This window comes from Alternaria burnsii (genome assembly GCF_013036055.1).
Source record: "Alternaria burnsii strain CBS107.38 chromosome Unknown 121, whole genome shotgun sequence".
Taxonomy (NCBI): Eukaryota; Fungi; Ascomycota; class Dothideomycetes; order Pleosporales; family Pleosporaceae; genus Alternaria; species Alternaria burnsii.
This window is the reverse complement of record NW_024066125.1, coordinates 1-23,935: the sequence shown is the minus strand read 5'-3', so window position 1 is coordinate 23,935 and position 23,935 is coordinate 1. Positions and strand designations below refer to the sequence as shown.

General features: G+C 50.6%; 6 protein-coding genes across 6 annotated transcripts; 1 reads left to right on the top strand and 5 right to left on the bottom strand.

Annotated features, from left to right (window-relative positions):
* Positions 1-41: 41 nt before the first annotated feature.
* On the bottom strand, positions 42-1,078 carry GT037_010009 (uncharacterized protein; the record flags this gene model as incomplete). Its single annotated transcript, XM_038935056.1, has 2 exons — positions 42-647; positions 704-1,078. The coding sequence occupies 2 exons, from the start codon at positions 1,076-1,078 to the stop codon at positions 42-44; spliced, it is 981 nt and encodes a 326-aa protein (XP_038782147.1).
* Positions 1,079-2,973: 1,895 nt separating this feature from the next.
* On the bottom strand, positions 2,974-3,405 carry GT037_010008 (uncharacterized protein; the record flags this gene model as incomplete). Its single annotated transcript, XM_038935055.1, has 1 exon — positions 2,974-3,405. One exon carries the CDS (start codon positions 3,403-3,405, stop codon positions 2,974-2,976), a length of 432 nt encoding a protein of 143 aa, XP_038782146.1.
* A 2,263-nt stretch (positions 3,406-5,668) lies between these two features.
* Positions 5,669-5,854, bottom strand: GT037_010007 (uncharacterized protein; the record flags this gene model as incomplete). Its single annotated transcript, XM_038935054.1, has 1 exon — positions 5,669-5,854. The coding sequence occupies one exon, from the start codon at positions 5,852-5,854 to the stop codon at positions 5,669-5,671; it is 186 nt and encodes a 61-aa protein (XP_038782145.1).
* A 479-nt stretch (positions 5,855-6,333) lies between these two features.
* Positions 6,334-7,761, top strand: GT037_010006 (uncharacterized protein; the record flags this gene model as incomplete). Its single annotated transcript, XM_038935053.1, has 2 exons — positions 6,334-6,636; positions 6,811-7,761. The coding sequence occupies 2 exons, from the start codon at positions 6,334-6,336 to the stop codon at positions 7,759-7,761; spliced, it is 1,254 nt and encodes a 417-aa protein (XP_038782144.1).
* Positions 7,762-8,788: 1,027 nt separating this feature from the next.
* On the bottom strand, positions 8,789-17,816 carry GT037_010005 (uncharacterized protein; the record flags this gene model as incomplete). Its single annotated transcript, XM_038935052.1, has 9 exons — positions 8,789-8,860; positions 8,926-9,453; positions 9,601-9,683; positions 9,736-10,253; positions 11,235-11,571; positions 11,623-16,656; positions 16,736-16,773; positions 16,830-17,423; positions 17,488-17,816. 9 exons carry the CDS (start codon positions 17,814-17,816, stop codon positions 8,789-8,791), a joined length of 7,533 nt encoding a protein of 2,510 aa, XP_038782143.1.
* A 5,504-nt stretch (positions 17,817-23,320) lies between these two features.
* GT037_010004 (zinc finger protein) lies at positions 23,321-23,515 on the bottom strand (the record flags this gene model as incomplete). Its single annotated transcript, XM_038935051.1, has 1 exon — positions 23,321-23,515. A coding segment is annotated over one exon (195 nt), but the record flags the coding sequence as incomplete, so codon positions are not given.
* Between the last annotated feature and the right edge of the window lie 420 nt (positions 23,516-23,935).

Sequence of the window (23,935 nt, the reverse complement as noted above, 5' to 3'; positions counted from 1 at the left end):
CGTGAGGACAATGTCTACTCTAGCATGGAGAGATACTGTGCTCAAACGGTCTGATTCTCAAGCTCTTCCTGCGTCCATTTCCACAGCTTCTCTCCAAGCTTCCTATCCCTAGACAAAGCGCTGCCCTTGCCCAGTACGCCAACAGGTTCGTAGTACCTGCCGCTCTGCACATCGTCAGAAGTCATGGCCCAAAGCCCATTCTTGACGCCTTCCTCCAAGCTTACGCCCACTCTCGGCGCCACTTCTCGCGCGAGGTACTCAATCTCTGGTCCACCGCCCTGCACACCCTTGTCGAACAACTGCGTAGCTACGTCCTCTGGATGGATAGCCACAGAGATGATCGAGGGGTGATGCCGTGCAATCTCTCGTGCGTACACCACATTGGCGAGCTTCGACTGCGTGTAACGCGTCACCCCTGAGAGATCCGACTGGGTTGATTTCAGGGTTGAGAATGCGATGCCTCCCGGTGGGACTTCGAAGGCATGGCCACGCGAGCTGACGGAAACTACTCGAGGCTTGGTCGCGGACGTCTCAGCGGACTTGGTGAGGAGTGGAACCAGCATGTCAAATAGCAATGCGTGACCGACGTGGTTGGTGCCGAATGCTAGCTCGTATCCCTCCACCGTAACGCCTGGAGGTCCTCCCATCTAGGAGCATATCAGTTCAGTTCCATCGTCGAGATGAAATAAAGTTGGACACTCACGATTCCCGCGTTCAAGATCAGAAGATCCAGCTGAGCTGCTTCTGCAAGTACAATCTTGGCCGCCGCCTTGATCGACTCAAAGGACGTCAATTCCAGGGACACAAATCTCACGTCAACGCTGGACCCCGTTTTCTTGACGTCTTGCACAGCTTCGAGGCCTGACTGTTCATTTCGAGCGGCGATCCAGATCTGCGCGGGATTGTGCTTAGCCAATTCGATGGCAGTCTGTTTTCCGATGCCGCTGTTCGCACCCGTGATCAGAATAACTTTCCCATTGAGTGAGGGGATATCGGCAGAAGGGTCGAAGGCGTGTGATTTGCTAGGTTGGAGCTGATCGAGCGCTCCGATAGCGGGATGAGGTTCCGTTGAAGTCATTCTTGGTAATGGCTTGAGTGGCTTTTGGAATTCGATATTGCACTTGAGAACAGCGAAGGCAGACTTGTATTTGTACGTGAATGTGAGATGCCATCTCTGCGGCGATGTTGTTTACGGAAGCATGTCTTATGACGACGCCAATATCGTGAGAGAAATGGCAACCTATGGAGTCCGAATCTACCAATCGGAATAACGTACTATGACCGTGGAGGGAAGCTCGCTCCAAAAGGCCCGGAGATATGAACATAACGCCATACCAGAAGGATCATATAAAATACCGAGCTCGGCAGAGATCCGCAGTGCTGATTGGTGGGCTCGCACCTCTTTGGCTCTTGATCAATGAAGCATCGCTATGTCGGGTTGCCTTGAGACGCTCGTAGATGATCGGATCAGTTGACACGGTCTAGTCGGACAGATGCTGGGCCGACGCGTCCTCACGATATCAGACTAGGCGGCCATTCCAGGACTTGAGCAAGTTCACATAGGTTGGCCCGAGTGCGACAGCGAAGCCGGAGGCTGCCGAGGACGAGACTTGATGCGCAAACCAAAGAGTGTTCCATCCATTGAAAGTGCCGGAAGTGCTGGATGTAGACCTCGCGCCATTTCATTCCCCGCCATGACCTGCGACAATGGCGTGGTATCTCACCCTGTAGTCGTCCGTCATCTATGACTTTTTGACCTATAATTGCCATCGTTGAAAGGCAGGCTGGTGTCCTACCGGATCGTGCGATCATGTACGTGAACGTGACTGAAAAGCCTCGGTCCAAGTTGTAGTCATTCAGCGCAGATCATCGCATTATGAAAAGTCCAGTTTTCGCTCCGGCTCTCCGCCTGTCAGGGCTTACGATCACCTGGCAGCCTTTTGTGAGGTATCTAGAGTGCCCAAAAAAGCTTCAGAGACGTCATCGTCGCGGGTATATGGGCGGGAATCTGGCACGGATAGGTTCAATCGTACGCGTGTGCTTTGAACGTGTTGACGGCGGCAGAGGCAGCGGACGGGACGGTAGCGCGTGCGGTTTGACTCAAGATTCTTGAGATGTTCATGAGCTACAATATTAGATCGAGTCGTTCTGTTCCATAGAGACAACGCGCGCGCGCGACGTACCCGTAGTAGCATTCTAATACACTTTTCTTGTTCTAGTACTCAAAGCTTCATCGCGCTACGCCGGCGATACCCGCTCTCAACTTGTACGAGACCGCGCAGTCTAAGGGAACGTCGCAGCCTCACATGGTCTCGCCATCATGGAGATGCCGTTGGTAGGGCGAAGTTCGGGGACGGTCGGGAGTGAGTGGGCCGCCATCGTGGTCGCGACCTCATTGAAGCAATTAAACGTGACCTTATCATCGAGGCCGCGCGACTAGGCGTTCTGAAGCATGGATGAGGATACTATTGGTAGTAATTGTGTACGCGAACTAAATCTCTGGTGTGTACATGCGACGAGAGGGTCTGCAGGAGCGGGAGCCGGACCGGCCGAGCAAGCTATCGTCTTCGGTTCGCTTAGCACGGGTTCCCCCAGGTGTTCGGCGCTCATCATGGCATGCTCCGCGCCCACGTTGTTGATCGAATGCAATCCGTCGCACGGAAGATGCTGAAATCATTGTGATTCGGCGCTACACGGGGATTCTTGCAGCCTGGTCATCTTTCATGGAGTTCTCAGTGGGAACTGCACTGCTAGTTGGTAGGTGTACCAAAGATCATGTGTCTATCTTCACATCACTCTTGTTCGTTACAGTGGCGGTCACTCATGCGCCACACGCCCTCTGTTTCCTGGCCCTCCTACGCTGCAGCTTTGCACAGTGACGAAGTCACAGAACTCCATGAAACGGTGTTTCGGAACAAAACGCGCTCTCCGCTACCAGCTCTTTGCGACGACATCATTACGTCGCATCAACGATCAAAACTGTAACGCGAAGAAGATCAGATGCTGCTCCTTCCAAAACACCCTTCCAAGATACAATCCGGGAGAAATCAGTCGAATCTCATCTCGTACCCAATGCGCAATCACCGATGTCTTCGAATAGTCCAGTACGATACATTCCTTGCCGTCAATCCAGCTCGGTTCGCGACTTATATGGGCGAGGATAGCGTCGAGGCCAAAGACGGTTATCTTGTTCACGAGTGCCATCTTCTCCGCATCGAAGATCTTGCCCTGCCAGGCGAAGAAGTTAATGAACTTGGCGATCTCGGGCGTGAAAGTGGTGCCGGGTGCGATGATCGCGGTGCCTTGTGCGTCACCGTTGGGTATGGGTCCAGCTTCGGCGTTAGCGAAGAGGACAGTAAGTTCAGGTTCGGTTTTGGTGAGTAGGTCGTCAACGTTGTTTACCATTGTTTCGGTTCCTGGTTAACTTCTGATTGGGAACAGGAGAAGGGAGATTCGATGAGGGAGAGAGATAGAAAAGGACCCTGTTCTGCGACTTGTAGCTGGGCATCTTATCACACAGATCAGCTCCTGGCTTCCAGCCACGAACATGATTAAGATGCCCCTCGTGCGTCGACAAGGTTCATCTCATCGAATCTGATGCTGTTGGTTGGATCAGAGGCTCTGGAATACGAGCAGCCGCACTGAGCTGAAGGAGATTCTCAGAAACCATCTGCTACCAGCCATTAGCTAGATGCAATTCCATGCTGACGTGAGCGACTATTAACGGACTGCCACAGAACCCGTTGCACTCTCGTCGTGTAAGCTGCGGCTGAGATTCGTCATCACCAAGCAACATCGATTGTGTATATGGAGATGATTGTCTACTCCTAGCGAAGCTGCAGCACGCAGATGACGGTGCGGACAGGATCGCAAGACCTGGGAATGCGTTAATAGTCAATTCAGAGTCGACATTATAGGCCGAGTTGGTATGGAGAATGGCCGTTACTGCTAGAGCGATCTTTGGCTCCAACACTGCGTCAGGCAGGCTGCACGACAGGTCATATTCGCGCCTGCAGGTGTGTTCGTTTCCTTTTCGTACTAGGGACATACGGTCTTGTTCTAGGATCTGAGGTGGCTGAAGCGACAGTGATTGAGTAACATTTGTCGTTGAGGCACGCAACGCAGATGCTCAGATATGGATGGGGGTGAGCCCTGCCTTGGGCAGATGAGATAGTTGTTGTGCGGCGAGCTTGCTGAAAGATCCCTGTCCGCACCTCCCTTCCCGCGCGGTAACCCAACGGGCCGCAACCTGAATAGATCCGACTTGTACCTTCACCCACGCCCCGGCAACGCCCACGATATCAGCGACGCGCACAAATGCAGTGACACTCACAAAAACCGCTCCGGCCAGCGGCTCCACTCCATCAGTATACATTCCTTCGACCGCAGCCTCCGTCGTCCGCATCGACACGAGCTGTCCTCCGTTATCAGTCGCCTGGGACAGCAAGAGAAACACCTGCACTGAGGATAGGAACATCAAGGATGGCGATATTACTAGCATAAGCGAATACTCGCTGTAGCAATGTATTGATGCGTGTAGCACGTGGGATGCTGTGCATGGCTTAGCACTATGCAAGGGCATAGCCATTGGGGACGACCTGCCAGTCACGTATAACATTGAAAATGGTGCTAACTGTTGGTTGAAGAACGACGCGACATAGTTGACGACGTACACGCAAGGGCAGGGCGGCAACCGGCCGGCGATTGCTATATTGCATGAGTAATTATGCTCGTCCCAGACGTGTTCCGCAAACCTTGAGGAGAGTTGTGTTCTATATTTGGTGTTCAGTCGTTTCTTATCGCTTTTCATCGCCCCTACGGAAATTCACGTGCTGCATTTCAGATTGCGGTCGTCCTCTCGGATAGATTTTAAGCGCTTAGAGCTCGTACCTGGCTCTACTCTTGCATTGTACCCTGGTCTATCTCTGGTGGGTTTCCAAAATTCGTTTTATCTGCCGATAAGACGTGATTACTATTTGCGCGAGTGGAACCTTGCACGATCAAGCTGCCTTTTCTATCTAAGCTCAAGCCTTAGCAGTTTCGGTGTTCGTTGCGCGTGATCGGTACGGGCCGGCAAGTCGCACGCCAGATTCTCTTTTCTATTCGCCGGCGCGTTGCTGTCGTGCTCGCCAATCGCGCTTTGCGCAACGAAGCAGGAGCTCCTGCAGCCAAGCAAATTGCCAAGAGTCTCGCGCCCTCATTTCCATCCTTCGTTCAACATTTCTCCAGAGCTCCGCCGTCGTGACTGGCACGCCGAGTGGCATAGCCTGCTCAGCATTTGTGCAATCAGTAATGACACTGCTGCTTCTATACACCATCCGAGATATCGTCACCATCCAGGCTATTTGAGCGCAACAATAGTTCAAGGATCAACAACATGACTAGAGGCTGTGGAAATGTGCCTATGGAATACGAGAACAAGCTTCTGTTAATGCAGGTCTATCGTACGTGTCAGAGGGGAGTCTAGGGCAACAATGTAGGCAGGTGACGCGAACCGCCAGAGAATCGTCTATCACGACCTCGTCCCGACCTCTCTTGAGGTAAGAGGCTGCATTCACCACATGTGCGTCGAATGGTAGAGTAAATGGCTCGGACGTCTACATATCACTTTTTTTACTTAGGATCCCGCCGAAGCTCCATTCTGAACACTGAGCAGGTAACCCCTGATTCAGATAAAAGTTCTACTCTTACGTTTATTCTTTCTAGCACACAATCCGTTGCATACCCAATGTCCTATCATGGTTATCTTCCCGAAAGTTTTTCGACACTTTAACGCGCAACGGTCTTGAACGCACCAACGATCCGCTGCCTTTCCTTTTCGTGCTCTTGTCCCGGTACTTTGGCTTGGCACCATTATATCCTTGTTGATCGAATATTGACTTCAGGCCGGATACGGCAGGTATTGGGCTGGATGTCTTCGTAACCACCACACTCTACATCAAAGCGTGCTAGTAACCGCGTAGCCATAGTGCGAAGACCACCTACAGTCTTGGAGTTTGCGCTATGGCATTCGTAAGTTGGTGAATAGCACGCCATACTGTGCTCAGGAATGGTGATGTCCTTCGACCTTCTCCATCAAGATAGTCCCTGCTACTCTACCATGGCTATAGTCCTAATGGCATCATAGGACCGGAGAATTGTGACTATTCGGTCGATTGGATACCTCTGTGGTCGTGTATATAAGATGAAGTGAATATCGCTCTATAGAGGCTATCAAGCATCAGCCTTGAGTTCCTCATCTCCTTCTTCTGCCAGCCTACACTCAGTCTTGTCCTGAGAAAGTTTTTCACTGACGATCCTGGAGCTTCACACTCACGCATTGCAGACTTCAACATGGTCAACGTTCGCAACCTCGCTGTATTCTTCGGAGCCCTGCTCCCCAGTGTCCTTGCGGCTCCTGCTCCCATCACCAAGAAGGATGACATCATCCCCGGGAAGTTTATCGTCACTCTCAAGCCTGGTGTCGACGCTGCTGCCGCCGAAGCCCACTTGAACTGGGCCGCCGATGTCCACAAGCGCAGCTTCGCCAAGCGCGACACCGCCGGTATTGAGAAGGAGTTCGGCATCAAGGACTGGAAGGCGTACTCTGGCGAGTTCGACGAGGCTACCATTGCTGAGATCAAGGCCAGCCCTGAAGTGAGTAGCATTCTGGATCACTGAAGTTCTGATGGGCACATCGGCACTGTTCCCGCATCAGCATTGCTTCAATGAATTGGAGTCGCTTAACCTTCCTTCGTCGCCCACTTCTGTTCTTCACGAATCGCTATCAAGAAACCGTCATATATCTTCGCCTGTACTGACCTACCACAGGTTGCTCTTGTCGAGCCCGACACAATCGCATACCTTTGGTATGATGTCGAGGAGGTTCACGAGAATGTGCTCGAGAAGAAGGCCTTGACTACCCAGTCAAGCGCCCCCTGGGGTCTTGGTGCCATCAGCCACCGATCCGGCTCCTCTACCCAGTACATCTACGACACCACCGCTGGACAGGACACCTACGCCTACGTCGTCGACTCCGGTATCATCGTTGCCCACCAGCAGTTCGGTGGCCGTGCCACCCTCGGCTACAACGTCTTCAGTAGCGCTCATACCGATACCCTGGGCCACGGCACCCACGTTGCCGGCACCATCGGTGGTTCAACCTACGGTGTCGCCAAGCGTACCAACCTGATCTCCGTCAAGGTCTTCGAGGGCCGAACTGGTACCACGTCCAACATTCTCTCTGGCTTCAACTGGGCGGTCAACGACATCACATCCAAGAGCCGCACCGCTCGCTCTGTTGTCAACCTGTCCCTCGGCGGCGGAGCCTCCACCACCTGGACCAACGCCATTCAGGCCGCCTACACTCAAGGAGTCCTTTCCGTCGTCGCTGCCGGCAACGGCGACGAGTTCGGCAACCCGCTCCCCGTCTCTAGCCAATCCCCCGCCAACGCTCCCAACGCCATCACCGTTTCTGCAGCAGACAGCTCGTTCCGCCCTGGTACCTTCACCAACTACGGTGCCGGTGTTGACATCTTCGCCCCCGGTGTCGGTATCTTGTCCTCATACATCGGAAGCAACACCGCTACCGCCTCGCTGTCTGGTACCTCCATGGCTGCGCCCCACGTCGCTGGTGTTGTTGTCTACCTCCAGGCTCTTGAGGGCTTATCCACCCCTGCTACGATCACTAACCGCATTAAGGCGCTCGGTGTCGCGAACAAAATTACTGGCACCCTTCGCGGTAGCCCCAACCTGTTTCTGTACAACGGCAACGGTGCATAAGCGCCTGTTCAAATTGAGAAAAGGTGTATGCAGATAATTTACAATACATGCCAGAAGTTTAAGTTAGAGAGTAGTATGAGAGAGATGCTATGTAGAAGATTAGATCATGCTTAATCTATCTAAAGTTGCAAAACACGTTCGATGCACTTGACTTCTAGGAATATTGTCAAAGGCGTAACTGTATACAATAGTACTCGCTTTCCTTTACTAAGCATACTCAGAGGTAGCTAGCATATTAATATAATAGACGAAGGCAGAAAGAAGAGTAGTTCTTATTCTCCTTCTCTTGAACGAGGCGCGCCTTATATGCAGGTCTAGCGCCAATTTACTTTGTTAGAAAAAGCATACGTCTTGTGTAGTAGACTCCCTAGAACAGGGCAGTTCTTAGTCCTTGTTACCGTGGCGGAGAATGTATATGGACGTATGGATCACGCTCGGCATGGGTAATCATAACAGTGCTAGCGCTTTGGTTTGGTGTCCTACAGAAGTAGATTCAGCTCAAGCGAACATATGGCTAGCCCTCTTGCCCATCATACTGCCTTTCCCCCTCATACTCGCCTTCGTCCTCATCATCGTCTGGTGCCTCGGTGACAGCTTCACTGGTGTGGTACGGTTTCATCACACCGCTATCAGCAGCATGGCGGGTCACGAAGAACGCATGTTCGATACCTAACAGGCGACCCTGGCACACGTAGCTAAGCGGAGTGTGCATAACATCCTGACCCTTACGACGAAGAGACGTCTACTCTAGGATAAATTTAGTCTTTTCTGTTATTGTTATATTAGATCGACTACTCGCGCTGACATTGTTGATGTACTTAACTAGCGAAACACATTCTTTATACCCTATATACAGTCGACCCGCAAAGAGGCTGAGTTTAATAATAAGGCTTGGCGGGATAGTGTGTTCGCGTAGAAGTGCTGGCGCAGTGTAATACTGTAGACCGCTAAACAGGAGCATTTTCTTTGTAACAGGTGCGGAATACGTAAGGAGGTAGACTTTGTAAGGGAACGATTGAGTACGAAGTTAAGGAATTACAGCCTCTGCTTCCTCGGCGATGATGATGAGTGTGTTAGAGGTAATGGGGTTGTAAAGGATCTATTTAACTAGACGCTAGCTAAACTGTTAGTATGCTAATAGAACGCGAAAGACGATGAACTTACTAGAAAATTGTTAATTAAGCTACGTTCCTTTGTTTTGATTGTCCTTATAAACTCGGCCGAAACGAATAAGCTAGATTCTGTTCCTCTGATGCTAGATCTGTTGCTGGTAGACGTGCGTGAAACAGCATTCAACACGCTTTTGTATCCTACGTTTCTACACAGACGACTAGTGCTTATAAAGTTAGAAATGGCTGAATAGAGTCTAGGAAACGTATGAGCCTCGTAGTGCACGGCTTTCTGCACCTCGCGCACTTCTTTAACTTGGAACTCCACCTTGCGTTCCTGCTCTATCTCTTCTAGCGCGGAGGAGTGGAGGTTGTCTGCCGCCTGTGACATACTTAGACGTAGCTGATTGAGTTTGTTCCTGAAAGCTTTGAGCTGGGGAAACGTGGTGGTAGGAGGTAACGTGCTGTGGACATTCTCCGTACGGCTCCTGTATAGCTGCTTAAGTGTTTGTTGCTTAGGATGCCGGAGCACTTTAACAAATGCACTCCTGTCTTGAGCATTGAAAAGAAAAGCTGCATTCTCCTACTCTGTATTTACGCGATTGCAAAAGTTAGTACCCTGAGAGATGTAGAGATTCTGGAGTTGTTCGTTCGTACGACATGTCTGTTCTAATAACCAACGAACGACATTAGAAGAGTCAACTTTGTGGTCCCTGCTCCTTCTACAGACGTCGAGTATGGACTGGTGAGTCTCTGGGAAGGCGAAGAAGCAAACAGACTGAGTGGTCGCAAGCTGCCGAAGGCGCATAGCAGCTGCATGTAACGTCAGCATTGGATACCTTGTAGATTAAATGTTGTTACTTACCTTGCACAGTATGATCCTTGGTCTGCCCAAGAGTAAGCGTTAGCGCGCCGCGAGTATTTTTAGGCAGTTTTAGATCTATGCCCCGTGTGTGCGCTTTATCCAGGTACACGAGACAATCGTCTAGATGGTCGACAAGTGGGGTTGCTAGCAAGGGCACTCGCGCCTTGGTGCCACGATATCGCACCCAGGCTCGATTATCAGTGCCAAAGTATACAGCTGCCTGTGGCTGCGTATCTATGTCCATCCACGTCTTGACTAGATCTTCGTTGCTCATCTCGAGTATGTAGGCACCAGCGTCGATGAGAACTCGAATCTTCTTGTCTCTCAGTTGGCCAAGGAACTCTGTTTCTGATAGCCGCCTTCCTCCATGAGCAACGGTGTGGTATCCACGATTTCGTTCTTGCAATAGGTAGGTGAGCACCTCGGCGTTAGTTTGATGCAGACTTGGCAGATCGCTTTGCTGGATGGTGAGCGGCAGCATCGTTTTGTTGTCGCTAGTGCCGCTGAAGCTAGTGGTCCTGGCACGTGTTAGCGTCTTGTCGGAGTCTGTTCGCGGGAACAAGGGGAGATCCTATCTAGAAGCCTGTAACTTGGTGTCGAATTGTTTGGCGTGAGCAGGGAACACAAAGTGGTTCATGTAGTGATCGAGCGCGATGGTGTTCGTTCGAAGATGTTTCCAGAGTTCCTCTATCTGATCCTGGTTATCGGAGTTGATCACGTTCTAATGATGCAAAGCCTCTGGAAGCGAATCGCAGCTGCTGGTCTACCTGTCGTACTCGCTAGCAGGGTTATGTGACGCAAGGATATGGCGAAGAGCTTCGCGAAACTGGACCAGGCTGAGACCAGTGTAATAGAAAGCTAAGCAGGTAAGGAGGATCGCCGCATTAGGGTGTCTAAACTCCGCCTGCTCAGAAGGAATTCCCTTTGCTTTAAAGGGCACCGCCATCGGGTCTCGCGTAGGGTGCAGCCCATACTGTACGTTCTAGCGCTTTCTGAGACAAAGAAGTAGTATCCGATGGTGCAGCAGGCCCCGGATAAGCAACAAGGTTTTGCGAGCGATAGTCTCGTCAGTGAACTGTCTAGCCACGCGCTCCAACAACATCATGTCCAATGTCTTCCCTAGGAGCACTCTACGTATTTCTGGGCTACAGCCATCCGAAGCACAGCCCGTGAAGCGAAGAAATGAAGTTCTTCCGGTACAGATGTCATCGACTATGCGCCTATGCAGATCCTCTTCGACATCCGCGTGGAGTATGTAAATCATCGGATAGCCCTGACCCCGCTTTAAGACTTCAATATTGCGCGGAAAGTCTTGCTTAAGCTTGGGAAGATGATCTTTCACGAGCGACAACATGGATTGCGCTACTTTCTAGCGGTGCGGGTGTCCATCCACGGTTGTCTGCTTGCCGCTTGGGTAGATGAGTTGGGTCTTTACCGCCAATGAAACATCCGATTCGTCTAAGATATCTCGAGCAATCGAGCTTAAATATGTATGATACTCAAGTACCTCGCGTGCAGTCTCCAGGTTGGAGTTAGCAAGATGTTGGAGGCCACTAAGCTTGTACGAGAGAAGGTGTTCAGGCGCAATCAACACAACACCCCGACTGTCCAACATTTCCTGATGGAGGTTCCTGTATAGCTGAAGTATCTGCGGGTTGATGTTGGTCTTACGAGAGAAGGGAATATGTCGTATTTCGCGACCCACCAAGCCGCCCAGTCGTGACTGGATCATCTGCGCAGTCGGCAAAAGCAATGGCTTGGGTACGATGAGACGCGAAAGCTGCTTGCCGTCTCCTATCGCCGCTAGAGCCATCGGAACAATACACGATGTCTTACCTAGCGATGACTATCAGAGAGCGTACTGTGTCTACGATATGCTTGACCTACCTTTACCCATGTTCAGTTGCAGTACTGTGTTCTTCCCCGATTCAGATGCAATTATCGCGTGTGCAACGTCGACCTGCTCCCGCCGGATCAGAATGTCGCTATCAATCTCTAGGAGAAGCCAGTCCGGCCATTCCAGGGCGCTCCAGTTCTCATGGCCAGAGTTTCCGAGTTCTGCTTGGAGATCCTTGCCTTTATCGTGACACAGCGCGTTGTGGATTCGTGTCAGCCGCTGCAGTTTCGTGATGAGAATACCGTGTGCCACAATCGTCTCTTGTACGAAGTTCCCAAACTTGCAACACGAGCTTGAGCGCAGCTGCTCCAAAAGTGCGATGGACGTCGTGCAAGGCCAGAGGTTTCCAAGCCGTAGCCACGAGGAGCAGTTGTCATCTCTGGCAAGAGCCTCGCGAATCCGAGACAAATGAGTGGCTACTATCGCATGGAGTTCCTGAGTGCGCCTCGCGTTATCTGAGATATTCGGGGTAGCATGGGGAACTTGAGTCTGATTACTGGTTCTTTCGAGGGCGTCAAGACTCATCTTCAGATCTAGCCTATAGTGTTGGCGGAGAGGGTTGGATGACTGTGCCAAATCGGAAAGGATCTGCCGTAGCTCAACGATCTCCTTGGCTGGCATCCGGGGTTTTGCGCTCCCCTCTATATGAGAAGCAAGTTTGCTGTTTTTGGGCAGTAGCAGCTCGCATGCCTGATGTCCGAAAGATGCTGCCAGCGGTCTGCTAAGAAGATCTTTCGAGATCGACGGCACGACAGGATCGTAAGAGGTCCCAGGGAATGGCTCTTGGTCCCATCTCCAAGCCTTAGGACGTGACGTACCACTACCTCCCTCATAATCCTTCAAAACATCTTGCACATCACTGACATACGCTGAGAGGAGTAGGTTCGAATGCAGGCGCTCCCATTCCGGCACGACACGTTCCATTGCGAGCCCTACATCGAGAAGGTCCGAATCGAATCTGTTCAGGGAAACCTTCCTATCTGGCCACTGGTTGAGAAAGTGTTGCGCTAATCGTTTCCCCTCAGCTTCACATGCCTTGCGGTGCCTTGCTTCGGCCTTGTTCTGCATTTTCTGATGCTTCTCTGGGAGGTCAACAGAGATCACACGAAAGATGGACCGTATGTCAGGCAATTCGTTGAACTTGAACTGGCTGAATGAGGGGCAAGATGGGGGAATTGAGTTCCTCAACTTCGGCAGGGATGCAAACGCTGCCAGGATCTTCATGACGTCCGGATCAGTTCTGGGATTGAGCGACATGACACTGAGGCGGAACATCAGATTATAGGGCTCGTCGAGTTTGGAGTGGCGACAGAGGTTCACAAGTCTCCCCCATTGCTCGTCGATACTCATATCTACCAGGTCGCTCAGACTCGCAGCGTCGGCTTGACGTCCCTCATGGAAGCCGCCGATAAGCTGCCAATCCTGCAGTATCGCAGAAAGCTCTCTACGTGTGTCAATGCGGAAGGGTCGCTTCCGGAAGAGGCTCGCAATATGATAAACATTACGTGCTTGCTCCGAATCAGGTTCTTGGCCACGCGATTCGTACATCCGATCACAAGCTGCTGTTCGATTCGTGCCGTCGAAAAGGCGCTCATAGAGGCGGCGTCGCGTAAGACCCCGTTTCCGAAGGTGAGACGGGTCGTATACGCTGATGCTACCCTCCGCTGCATTCTGAACAAAGAGCCGCAGACAATCCGACTTATCGAGTATGTTCTGGACAAGTCCTTCGTATGCATCATGTTGAATGGTCATGGTCAGCCTTGTGTTCCAGGAAACCGCTTGCAGTGCCTGCTTGTGTTGCGGATAGTATTCTCGCTTTGGGCTTAGGTCTGCGATTGTTTGGAGAGTGGCGACCGCTGCACCTCCCAGCGGTTCCCATGGTTGGCATTGACCCGACCGAAGCATGTACAATGCTTCCTCAGTGCCAGTACGGCCAGTCAACCGATCTGGTATGACAAACGATGTATATGCATGAAATTGGGCTTTTGCATACAACAACCGCGGCTCGAGAGGACAGGACAATCGTCCAAGCACGTCATCGATCCCAAACTTTGCGAAATCAGTGCCACCAGCCGCTCGAACGACCACATGCATACCACGACGTATAGACGATATTGGCCCAAGAGGCATGATCACGCTACGGCGCCTGCTGTTCACGACATCTCGCAGTACGATTTTGCTTTCAAGGCCGTAAAACGTGCCGACATCTTGGTCGGGATCTATCTCCTCGTCCAATTCTCGACACTGGAGAAGTCCTTTCCGGTTTACGAAGAACGAGAGTGCCAAGTGGCGGAGCTCGACGGAGAGTCTCCCCCTGGAATTGGCAGGCTGGAAAACGGTAATCTTGTGCGGGTCTTCAAAGTGGCGAAAGAGGGTTGCAACTTGCTTAAAGAGGGGAGAATTGGGATCGATCAATAACGTTCGGTCGTTTCGATAAGCTTGCCGTTTGATAAGATCGATCCTCCAGTCACTCTTCCTCGTCTTCCACAGAACAGGCTTGCGCCGGATCTCAAGACATCTCGTCTTCAGATTCAGCCAGTGCGCACAACTGGAGACGAGGGCAGCCGGAAGGTCAGCAGTCTCGAGCCCAGCGAAATGGCGAGAAGGAATATATTCCAGCAGCTCGTCTCGAGTCCAAGCGCGGACGACGACGCGCCCGTTGCGAGATCCAAAATGTATTTCGTGGTTGTGTATCCGCGATGCGAGAACATACGACATGCCGAACGCAGCAGACGGAAAGGTGAGAAGATTCCTGTCGCCAAAGAGCTCCCTTACCTCATCTGACTCTCGCAGGTCGCGTGGAAGACGTCCCAGAGGCTTCCCATCGACCAGTAAGTGACCCTCCATGAAGTTGTAGTGAACTACTTGCGTGTTTGCTTGATCCTTCATCGAAGTCTGCATCCAACTCACTACCCACTTATCATGTATCGCTGAGACCTGCTGCCAATTACGGAAGGATTTCTCAGCTGAACCTCCCGGTTCCGACCACGATGCGTTGATAGCCGTGCCGATACTTCGGGGGTGGGCTCTTATGGATTGCAGCAAACGTGATTTGATTCTGTGAGTCATCTTGGTGTCTCGGATCAACATCCTCTTCAGCGCTGGTGGTAGCTTGGCCACATCCACGAGGAGATTTTCCTGAAGAGCCAATGACGCTTGAACAAACGTTGACAGATCGTCCTCTGACATGGCAGCGTCAGACTTTCTGATGTTAGAAAATGTCCTGCGGCAGAGCAACGCAGCCCAGAAAGCGTACCTTGCGGCTGTTTCGGCGACGGAGGTTTCTTTGGCATTTCTGACATCGGTTCGTAGACGGGCGATCCAAGTCAAGGTGATGCGACGCGCCTGCGCCAAGAGATCATCAGCTCGCAACATGGGGGCTGTCAAGTCGTACAGGCGCAGACCCAGCGTGATCATGACCTCCATGCAGTGAACCTCGCGCCAATTTGACGCGATGTCGCTGAGGCGCTTCTCGACTTGTGCGGCTAGACATTCACAGAACGATCTGTCCTTGAATACCACGTGAATGGCGCCGAGTGTATCGTCGCTAATCTTCGCCGGCCCAGCTTGAGTAGCCAGGTGATTGAACATATGCATAGTGCTCTCGTTGCTGAAGTTCACATTTGATGCGCCTAGTTCGACCAACAGTGTCAACCATCGTCGATGATTGCCTGAGAGTAGTCGCTGACAAGCCGTGAACTCGTGCACGGACAGGCTAGACGGACATTTTGTCTCTGATGCGACGATTTCGTAGGACGATGGCCCAGTTGCCACTGTGGGAGGGTGCGGCGAGCTCGGTAACACGGAGCTGCGAAGTCCAGGCGGCACATGTACTCCGCACTCATGTTGGAAAGTCAATGGTTTATCGAAGTCCTTGAGCCAGGTGTTCGAAGCGGTGTCAAAGTAGGAAAAGTTCAGCCCATTGGGGTAGAGTACATCGGACTCGGATGCCTTCATCCTCTTCTTACTGACCCTGTAGTGCGTGCCACGGAATGACTTAGATGTTGACGCAATAGTGATGTTGGTGGAGTGTTTTGATGCATATGAAGCGAGGGGGTCGTAATCTCTCAAGAGTTTAGTCGGCGATCCAGACTGCGGTTTGGCCGGATAAGCCAACACGATGATTCTCCATGTTGCACTCCGATACGCGGCGAGAGACTTTGGTATGTCCAACTCAAAGACGACTGCTGATGCTTTGATCGGATCGCTTGGGAGGAAGTCCTCATGCGCATAGATCTGCATGCGGTTTCGAACTCGCCAGTGCCAGCATTTGGTGCAATCCCTTACGTCCCGCGTCCCATCTTGCTTGAATGTGCAGATGCATGTACCTCCAGAGATCCCCAAAGAATGTTCGTCGAAATCAGACCACCATTTCTCCAACTCTGACGTCTTCGCCTGACGTGACGCCTCGGACGCTAATTCTATCCGTCGGTGCAGTCGCTGCATTGATCTAGAGGTCGAGACGTATCGCACCACAAAGCTTTCCCTCTCAGGTACAGAGAATATTGTCGTCTGATGCTTGCATTCCTCGCACCTGCTGCGAAGATAGCGCTGAATATTACGAAGCCGCCGCATTTCTGCAGCAGTTGGCAGATGCAGCGCATCCAAAAGTGCAGGAGTAAACGCTGGGTGGTAGTCACGGATCATAGGGCAGATCTTGGCCATGTACCTGTCTAGCCTCACCCAAAGTCTAAAGAGACTCAAAATGAAGATAGACATTTGCTCGGGGTCGGACTCGTACGCTGCTCCAACACTGTCCACGAGACCGAGTATTGCATGGGCTAGCCTCTCGCAAGACGAATCGGGAGTGAGATCTTCAGTCAATTGAGGCTCTTCCTTTCTTTCGATCCTGCCCTCTAATTCAGCCAATTGGTGGTACTTGTCTGTAAAAAGCTCAACCTGCTCAATCGTAGTGCCGTGTAATGATGGAAGCTGCAATGATGGCAAGGTTCTCTTCTGCGCGCGATATGAATGCAGAACACTCTGGAGGTACGGCTCGCTGTTGGGAAGAGACAGGAATTGGGCTTATCCATCAGCGCGCGCCGGAAGCAGGGGAACGGGTCGTGTCGTGTCTCGCTTGAACTTCTCCCAAGCGAGACTCACAAGTTGGGTGACTTCCTTGATGCTCTCCTCGAAGAAAGCTGCAGTAGTGTCAGACAGCTTGCTATGCACTTCCAATGTCTTGTTCTTTTGTTACTCAAGTTTTGCGAGGCGACGACAGACTTTGGCTTGCAGCATCATCGTCAGCTCAGGTGCTAGCTCCCCAGGGCAGTCGCGCAGAAACTCGACAAGCACAGTGATGATCAAGAACTTGTAGTAGACTCTTCCAACCTCGCTTCTTAGCAAGAGCTGCAGCTGTCTCTGGATACCTACACGTATTGCTATCCAGAGAGGCAACCTCCGCCACGGCAGTTCTGCGGCTCTAATAACGGCATCGTCGCGAACCTGTTTCCTCAAGCGAGGAACATTTTCGTCTACTGAGGACCCGATGGACTCGAGCAAGGGTATGAGAAGGTGCGTTATGAGCCTTGGACTTCCTGTATCTCGCGGTTCGACGATCGGAGTTTGCGACTTTGTTACGAACGCCTGGAAGCATCTCAAGGGCTCTATGCTGCCCTTTTCCAGAAAGTTAGCTAGCGCGTGCTGGAACGACGGCTTCTGAAACTCAAGGAGTGGTATCTGCGCCGAGCAGTCCGGGAAATCGCAGATAAGGGCGCCTTCGCTAGCCAGGACCTCGGCAGATGGGGGCGATATCTCGAAAGCTTCGAACACAACAGCTTCGATTTGGGCACTGTTGCAAAGCAGATCAGCTGCAGATTTCATGCCACATTGGGGACCATAGGCGGCTGGCATACCTGGCATGATAACGAACGATCAGCGCGGCGTTCTGTTCTGCGACATGCAAAAGAAGCGGTTGCTCCTGGTCAAAGTTGCAAAGCTTCGAGGTCAGCGACAGCTTCTCGAGCCGACCGTGTATATGAAGAAATTGATAGCGATGAAGATACTGACGAATGGCGTGCCAGGGAAATGTTTGTTCGTGGCCAGCGAGTCGGCTCAGCGTATTCGTAGCATGAACGAGTCGGACGACGATGTCATCACCGGTGCTTTCGATGTTGGCATCCTGTTTGCCAGGAAGCTGTGGTGGCAGGACGAGGTGGTTGAATACTTCCTTCAACACAGACATGGCGAAAGATGGGAATTTCAGAATCCAAGACGAAAGACTCAAAACTCAGTCGACAGCAGGGGGAACTTTCACAGAAAGTCCCTACGAGCAGCTAGATACGTTGAGCACATAAGCCAAGTCGGAAGTAACTGCAGGTTTAGCGCTGCTACGTGATCGTGGCGTATACAAAGTAAGCAAGACGGCGACACGCCAAGCCATGCAGCCCAATAGAGTCAAACCCTTTGATCGAGTCGATGAAAAGTAGATGTCCGCTTGTTGTGCCACAATGAGTGATATTCGTGACTCTTCTGGGTGTTGCGATGAGCATGCATCGTTGTTGTCGTAATAGCCATTACCCCGCCGACAATGGCCAATGGTTAAGGCAAGCATGCAAGTGACAATGCAGAGGGGCCTCAGTAGCTCAAAACAAAGTTTGCAGCACGATAAGTTGGTACGTAACGAGTTTGGTCTCCATTTTGATCACGATAAACAACGTCAAACAGCTTTCGGCGTGAGCGTGGGGCCTACTTACGGCTTCCTGATCAACGTATCTGGTAGCGAAGGCGGATCTTGTCGGTCAAGTCAAGAAGATGACACTGTGATTGCGGGACAGTGGGCTATTGCTATCTCTGCATCGGCGCTCTTACGTCATGTTGATATCCGTCAGATCTGGCGCGAAGCTTGCATCCGTTCGACAAGACGCATGGTATGCTCCCTGGCCCAGCATGAAAAAAGCAGTATGACGATCTTCCATATCGGTATTCATTAATAATTCCTCATGACTCTGCGTGCCGAAGCACAGGCGTAGAGAGATAGCCAACGATCGCCAACGAATGGTGATCAGGATGATCTTCAAAGGCAAGCTAGCTTCCTCCTCAGTTTGAAAAAATATCACCCACGACAATGAGGGACAACTCAACTTAAGTTCTACTTGCTCTTGATATCTTACCCACAATGACACGCGATTCGATGATGTGCTGATTTGTTCGCTGGACCCTGCCATGCTGGAAGCCAACCCAAACACTGTGCCTGATAGCATGCAGTGTTCACTGCTCACACTACGATCAAAGCATCCTTTGATCTGTACGGAAGACCGTGTCATTCGCCGAACATAGCTCACATGCTCTGATACCCGTGTACATCTATTGACAAGTTTGCTTTCCCAACAGCACACGACTAAGTGAAGTATGTGAACATGTAGCTTGTGTGTGTAATTTGTGCCTTGAGACACACGTATAACAATCCGCTGAGATGTCAAGATTATCGGATAGTCCTGACGACTAGTATGGGACTTTGATGCTATGATGATGACAAAGACATATCTACCTGCTTCCCATCCACACGTCCGATCGCTCGGCTTTGCGTTTGCACTCCACCGTCGCTCTTGGAATATACCCTGACAAAGCTGATGCATTGCTTTCCGCTTTCTCTGTACCCAATTCTGATGATTTTGATCAACGTGTGCTGATGTAGCGCATTCGTTAGAACACGATGAGTTGCGTGACTTGTTCGTTGCCGCCGTTGCAAGGCGTTTTAGCGTGCTGAAGTCAACCGTTGTTTGACGATCGAATCATGACGTCTCTATTTGAGTACACATCTGGCGGCCGGCCTTCTACTCAGTGCGCCGCATATATCTGACAGGAGAAACACCTGCCGTCATGGACCGACTTACCCATATTTCGGAAACCGAGGCGGAGCAGCATCCAGACGACACACATACTCAGTTGATATGGTTGAGTCATTCCATTTTCCTGCCCTTGTTGCGACGGAATCCATAATTTTGCGTCTGTCAAACCCACAGCCCTGCACGACGCATGCAAGCGACGAAGTAGACAGACAAGCGATACATATCTTATGATGATACCTACCTTGGAACACCCGTGCGAAGACCCAGATTACTTCCGAGTTCTCCTTTTTACGCCATTACAGTTCCACAACGGAGTTCTTGTGCACACAGAGTGAGTCACAGAGACAAAATACTGAAGTGCAGGATATCGTGTGACTGGATTCTGTCGCTGCAGATAACTTCCAATCAACTTGAATAGAATATGATAGTCTTCACTGTTGAGTTAGCACGCATTGAAAGCGACAAACTGCGGGACGGAGTGGAGTGTGTATGGCACTTAGGCGGGCGAAAGATGTCAAAGTCAGTGTTGAAGTCAATCTTATCAGTTCATCAACTCATCAATAGGAGCAGTGCTGTTCTCAGAGCGCGCGCTTTGGCATATTGACACCTTGGTGCTGTTCTGTTGTGCTGTGATGCTTTGAAGTAGACGCTAGTGGTTTCCCATTGTCACGGGAAATGTCGACGCGTGCCCGTGCGGCCTTACGTACCGGCGGCTACCAGCGAAAGATCGCGCGGCACTTGACGTGATCCGCACAACGAAGCGAGCCTAGAGGGGAGCGGCTGCAGGGTACTGCTGTCGCTAGCGGGTTCCCTTTCTCTTGAACATGTCGATCCAATTCGATCACAACAGTCATCAAGGCTGTCGCCAGCACAGCTGGCTTCCAAGTGCTTTATTCGTAAGACAAAAGCTTGTAGAGTGAAAGCACAGCGTCAAGTGTTCACATGTGAAAAGTAGCGTCATCGGGGACGTCAAACATAAACGAGAATTGGACGAGGACCCTGACTTTGCGAACAAAATAACAGTCCCAGATTCGGCGCTGGAAGTGAGGCTCATTGGCAGATTCTTCATTGTGGACTGTGGACCCACGGCGGCTTGCGACAAGTGAAAACGACCCCGCACAGTGCTTGGCCTGGGTTGCGTGCCAACATCAAGCATAATTTCCCCACCAACGCACTACACTCTCGATTTGACGCACCACACCGCATTAAAAATCATCACTATAGCATTTCCAGTCTTCGCATTAACTTTTTTTCCCGAGGAGATCCTTTTTGTTCGGAAACTATCGACATATACAATGATGATGGCACAAGGACATCAAACGGTTGAAGGGGTTTGCTAGCCGATGCTGACGCGAAAAGGAGAATCAACCAGTAGTGCAGCCTGAAGCTGTCATCTGTAACTTGACAGGTCAAGTAGCCAACACGCTATTCCCTTTGCAGTGACTTGCGGAAAGGAACGTTCGCAACCCCTAGCTTGCGTTGCCATGGACACTTCATCGAAACTACTGTTGAAGTTCGATGGCGAAGATCAGTCGCACATTGAGGCCATCTTGACTGTACGGCGATACACAAGAGATCTCGATTTGAGGGTATGGTGTGATGCAAAGTCTCAGTATTCGCACGTGCTACTATTGCATCGTGTTTGTTCATCCCACTACTGACATTTACATTGAAACAAGACACAATCACATTGCATTGCTTCCTCATACGCGACTGGAAAATTTTGTCTTCGATGAGTAAAAGAGACTTGGACAAGATCCTTCGAAGCAATAAGCAAAGAGGAAATACGCGATGTTCTGCCAAGGCTGTGTGCGTACCGGTGGGTGATACAGTATGGGAACATCACGCCTACCGGTATTTCTCTACAATGAGAAGCCAAGTCGCCCGTCGACAACTATCCACAAATACGATCATCCCACAATCATAAATATAACAACGCGATCGAAGAACGTGTCGGTCCGGGCTGCTAAGCATCACTAGTAGACAGTCGTGGGACTCTCACGTTGTGGCGCCATCGTGGGTCACTAGCGGCAAACGAATAGGTTATGTCTATCGGCTCGCCTACGCTGGACTGTCGATCATCTTCAAACATACGGGCGCACACTATCGAGGCTCAATACGCATTCGCATGCAGCTCGTTACACATTGTTCTGTAACGGTAAGTTGAAGACGTCGACTAGGATGGGGACAATGTGGCAGACTCTTATTAGAGCATGACAGCGCCACCAGTGGTAATGCAATTTGTACACTTGGTGGGCTATACGTTCCCGTCTCTAAACGGAAAACACAGGCTTGACAGACTGGAAGTGTATTGCTCAAATTCGTTCGCATGATCGACCGCAGGATATATCGGAGACCATATTTGCGGGGTATCAAGTGTGGTAACGAAGAATTGGAGCTACAGCATTCGTCATGGCGGGGTTGAGTTCGATGCACAGCAGCTAACTACAACTGGTTCTACGACTGTAACCGAACATATAAATGCCACGACCATATCAACAGTGGACTGGTCATCGCTAATCCCTAGAACCCTGTGCAACCTGAGACATGTTTTACATCAAAATGCCGCCCTCTGACCTCAATACTGGTGGCGCTTTTGACAACAGCGGTTCTAAGTCTACCCCAATGACTTTATCTGGTGCTTCTAGGATTTAGTCATCTTAGGTTAGTACCGCAAGTGAGATTTCTGACTAGCGCTGAATGCTAATCTGGGTTTAAGGCTCTCGGTGGGAAGGACATGTCTTCTGGCGGTTTCGCGACGCGTGCTTAGAGTGATGGTGCTAAGAATGCAAACTAGGCGGGTACTAGTAAAAAGTAGAACAACATCAAGCAACGATATCTCTAGAAGTTAGATTATGTTGGTTTGGCACAATCTCACTTGAATGTCGATACACGGCTTGCAATCTAAGAATTTCGTCACAATGTAATCGTCTCTTCGCAACAAATGAATTTGCAACGTGCTGGCGCATCTTATGCTATAACACTTACTGAAGATTGCTTGTTCACACTTTGATGGTTTGCGATCTGCTTCTTTTCTCAAATGGTAAGAGCAAACTGGCTGACACCGCTTCGTCAGAGGCGATAAGGGCTGAGTAGCGGTAGGTTGCGCTCTGAAGCTGCAGACGCCTGGGCGCATACGTCAAAGAGGAGGCGACCGGACGCAGTAGAAGTTGCCTCTGGCACACTTAAGTGCGGACTTCTTGGCAAGGTACTTCAGCGTTCGGAAGACACAAAGTTGAGCAACAAAGCTCGCTCATCTGCACTGCATTTCTACAGTGCTTACATTCTGCTGTAGGGTGACGAAAAATGTAAGCGCGTCTCCTGTGTCACATGGCCGCTTCATCGCACTAGTCCTAATGCGACCATTACAACATGTACATTTGGAAATGACCTCTTTCGGCTAGCGCACAGGTTCACCGGATTCGTTTCTCTCTATTATACCAGTCTACTCTGCATCGCCATGATGTACGACGCAGGCTGTCTCCAACACAGAGATGGGATAGAACCGTTCGGCTAACGCAGTGCATTGGTCATCAGATCTCACATCCGTAAGCTCTTTGCTTGGATATATACGCAGTTGGGATTGCACACTTGCTGTCAAGCCATAATGCAGCCGCCGAGTTTACACCCTAGTGTGTGCTGGCTAGCTTGATCAGTGATGTACGGCGGCACAACCCATAACATCAGTAACCTAATTCCGACATTGTAAGCAGTCGGTAAGGATAAGTCGACTAAGAACGAGTAGTTTGCAGAGAAACAAACAATTACGGACAGCCATGATGTGTAAGCTCAGACTAATTTTACGAAGTACCAGATGCTGCTCATGTACCGATGCTTTCGACGTACTGATCCAACGCTGAACCTTATGTAGATTCCCCTCAAACACAGGACTATACAGTTACCCAAAGCCGATGAGCTTCTGGCGTCCCGTGATAAAATCGTGGACATGCTTCTGGACCCTTTCGAATCGCACAAAGTTGCAGCTCTCACTTTCGAGATGATTGAATAGCGATGCTAAACGGACGAACTGACCAGTGCAGTCACTATTCGGGCAGTGATACAGCTTTTCACTATGGGCCGGCGAGCTCAAATGCTATACCTATTAGGATCGCGGATTTTGCTGTCAAATCCTCGAAAAATTAGCCTATGCGTCAGAAATCTGACAGCCAATTCCGACAGCTAATTCTAATATTTAATAGCTAATTCTAATATCTAACAGCAAAATCTAATAGCAGAATCTAACAGCAGAATCTAACAGTAAAATCTAACAGCTAATTCTAACATCTAATAGCAAAATCTGCTAGTAAGATTTAATAGTAAAATCTAACAGCTAATTCTAACAGCTAATTCTAATATCTAATAGTAAAATCTAATAGCGAATTCTACTATTTAATAGCAAAATCTAACAGCTAATTCTAATATTTGGGTTAGGGTTAGGGTTAGGGTTAGGGTTAGGGTTAGGGTTAGGGTTAGGGTTAGGGTTAGGGTTAGGGTTAGGGTTAGGGTTAGGGTT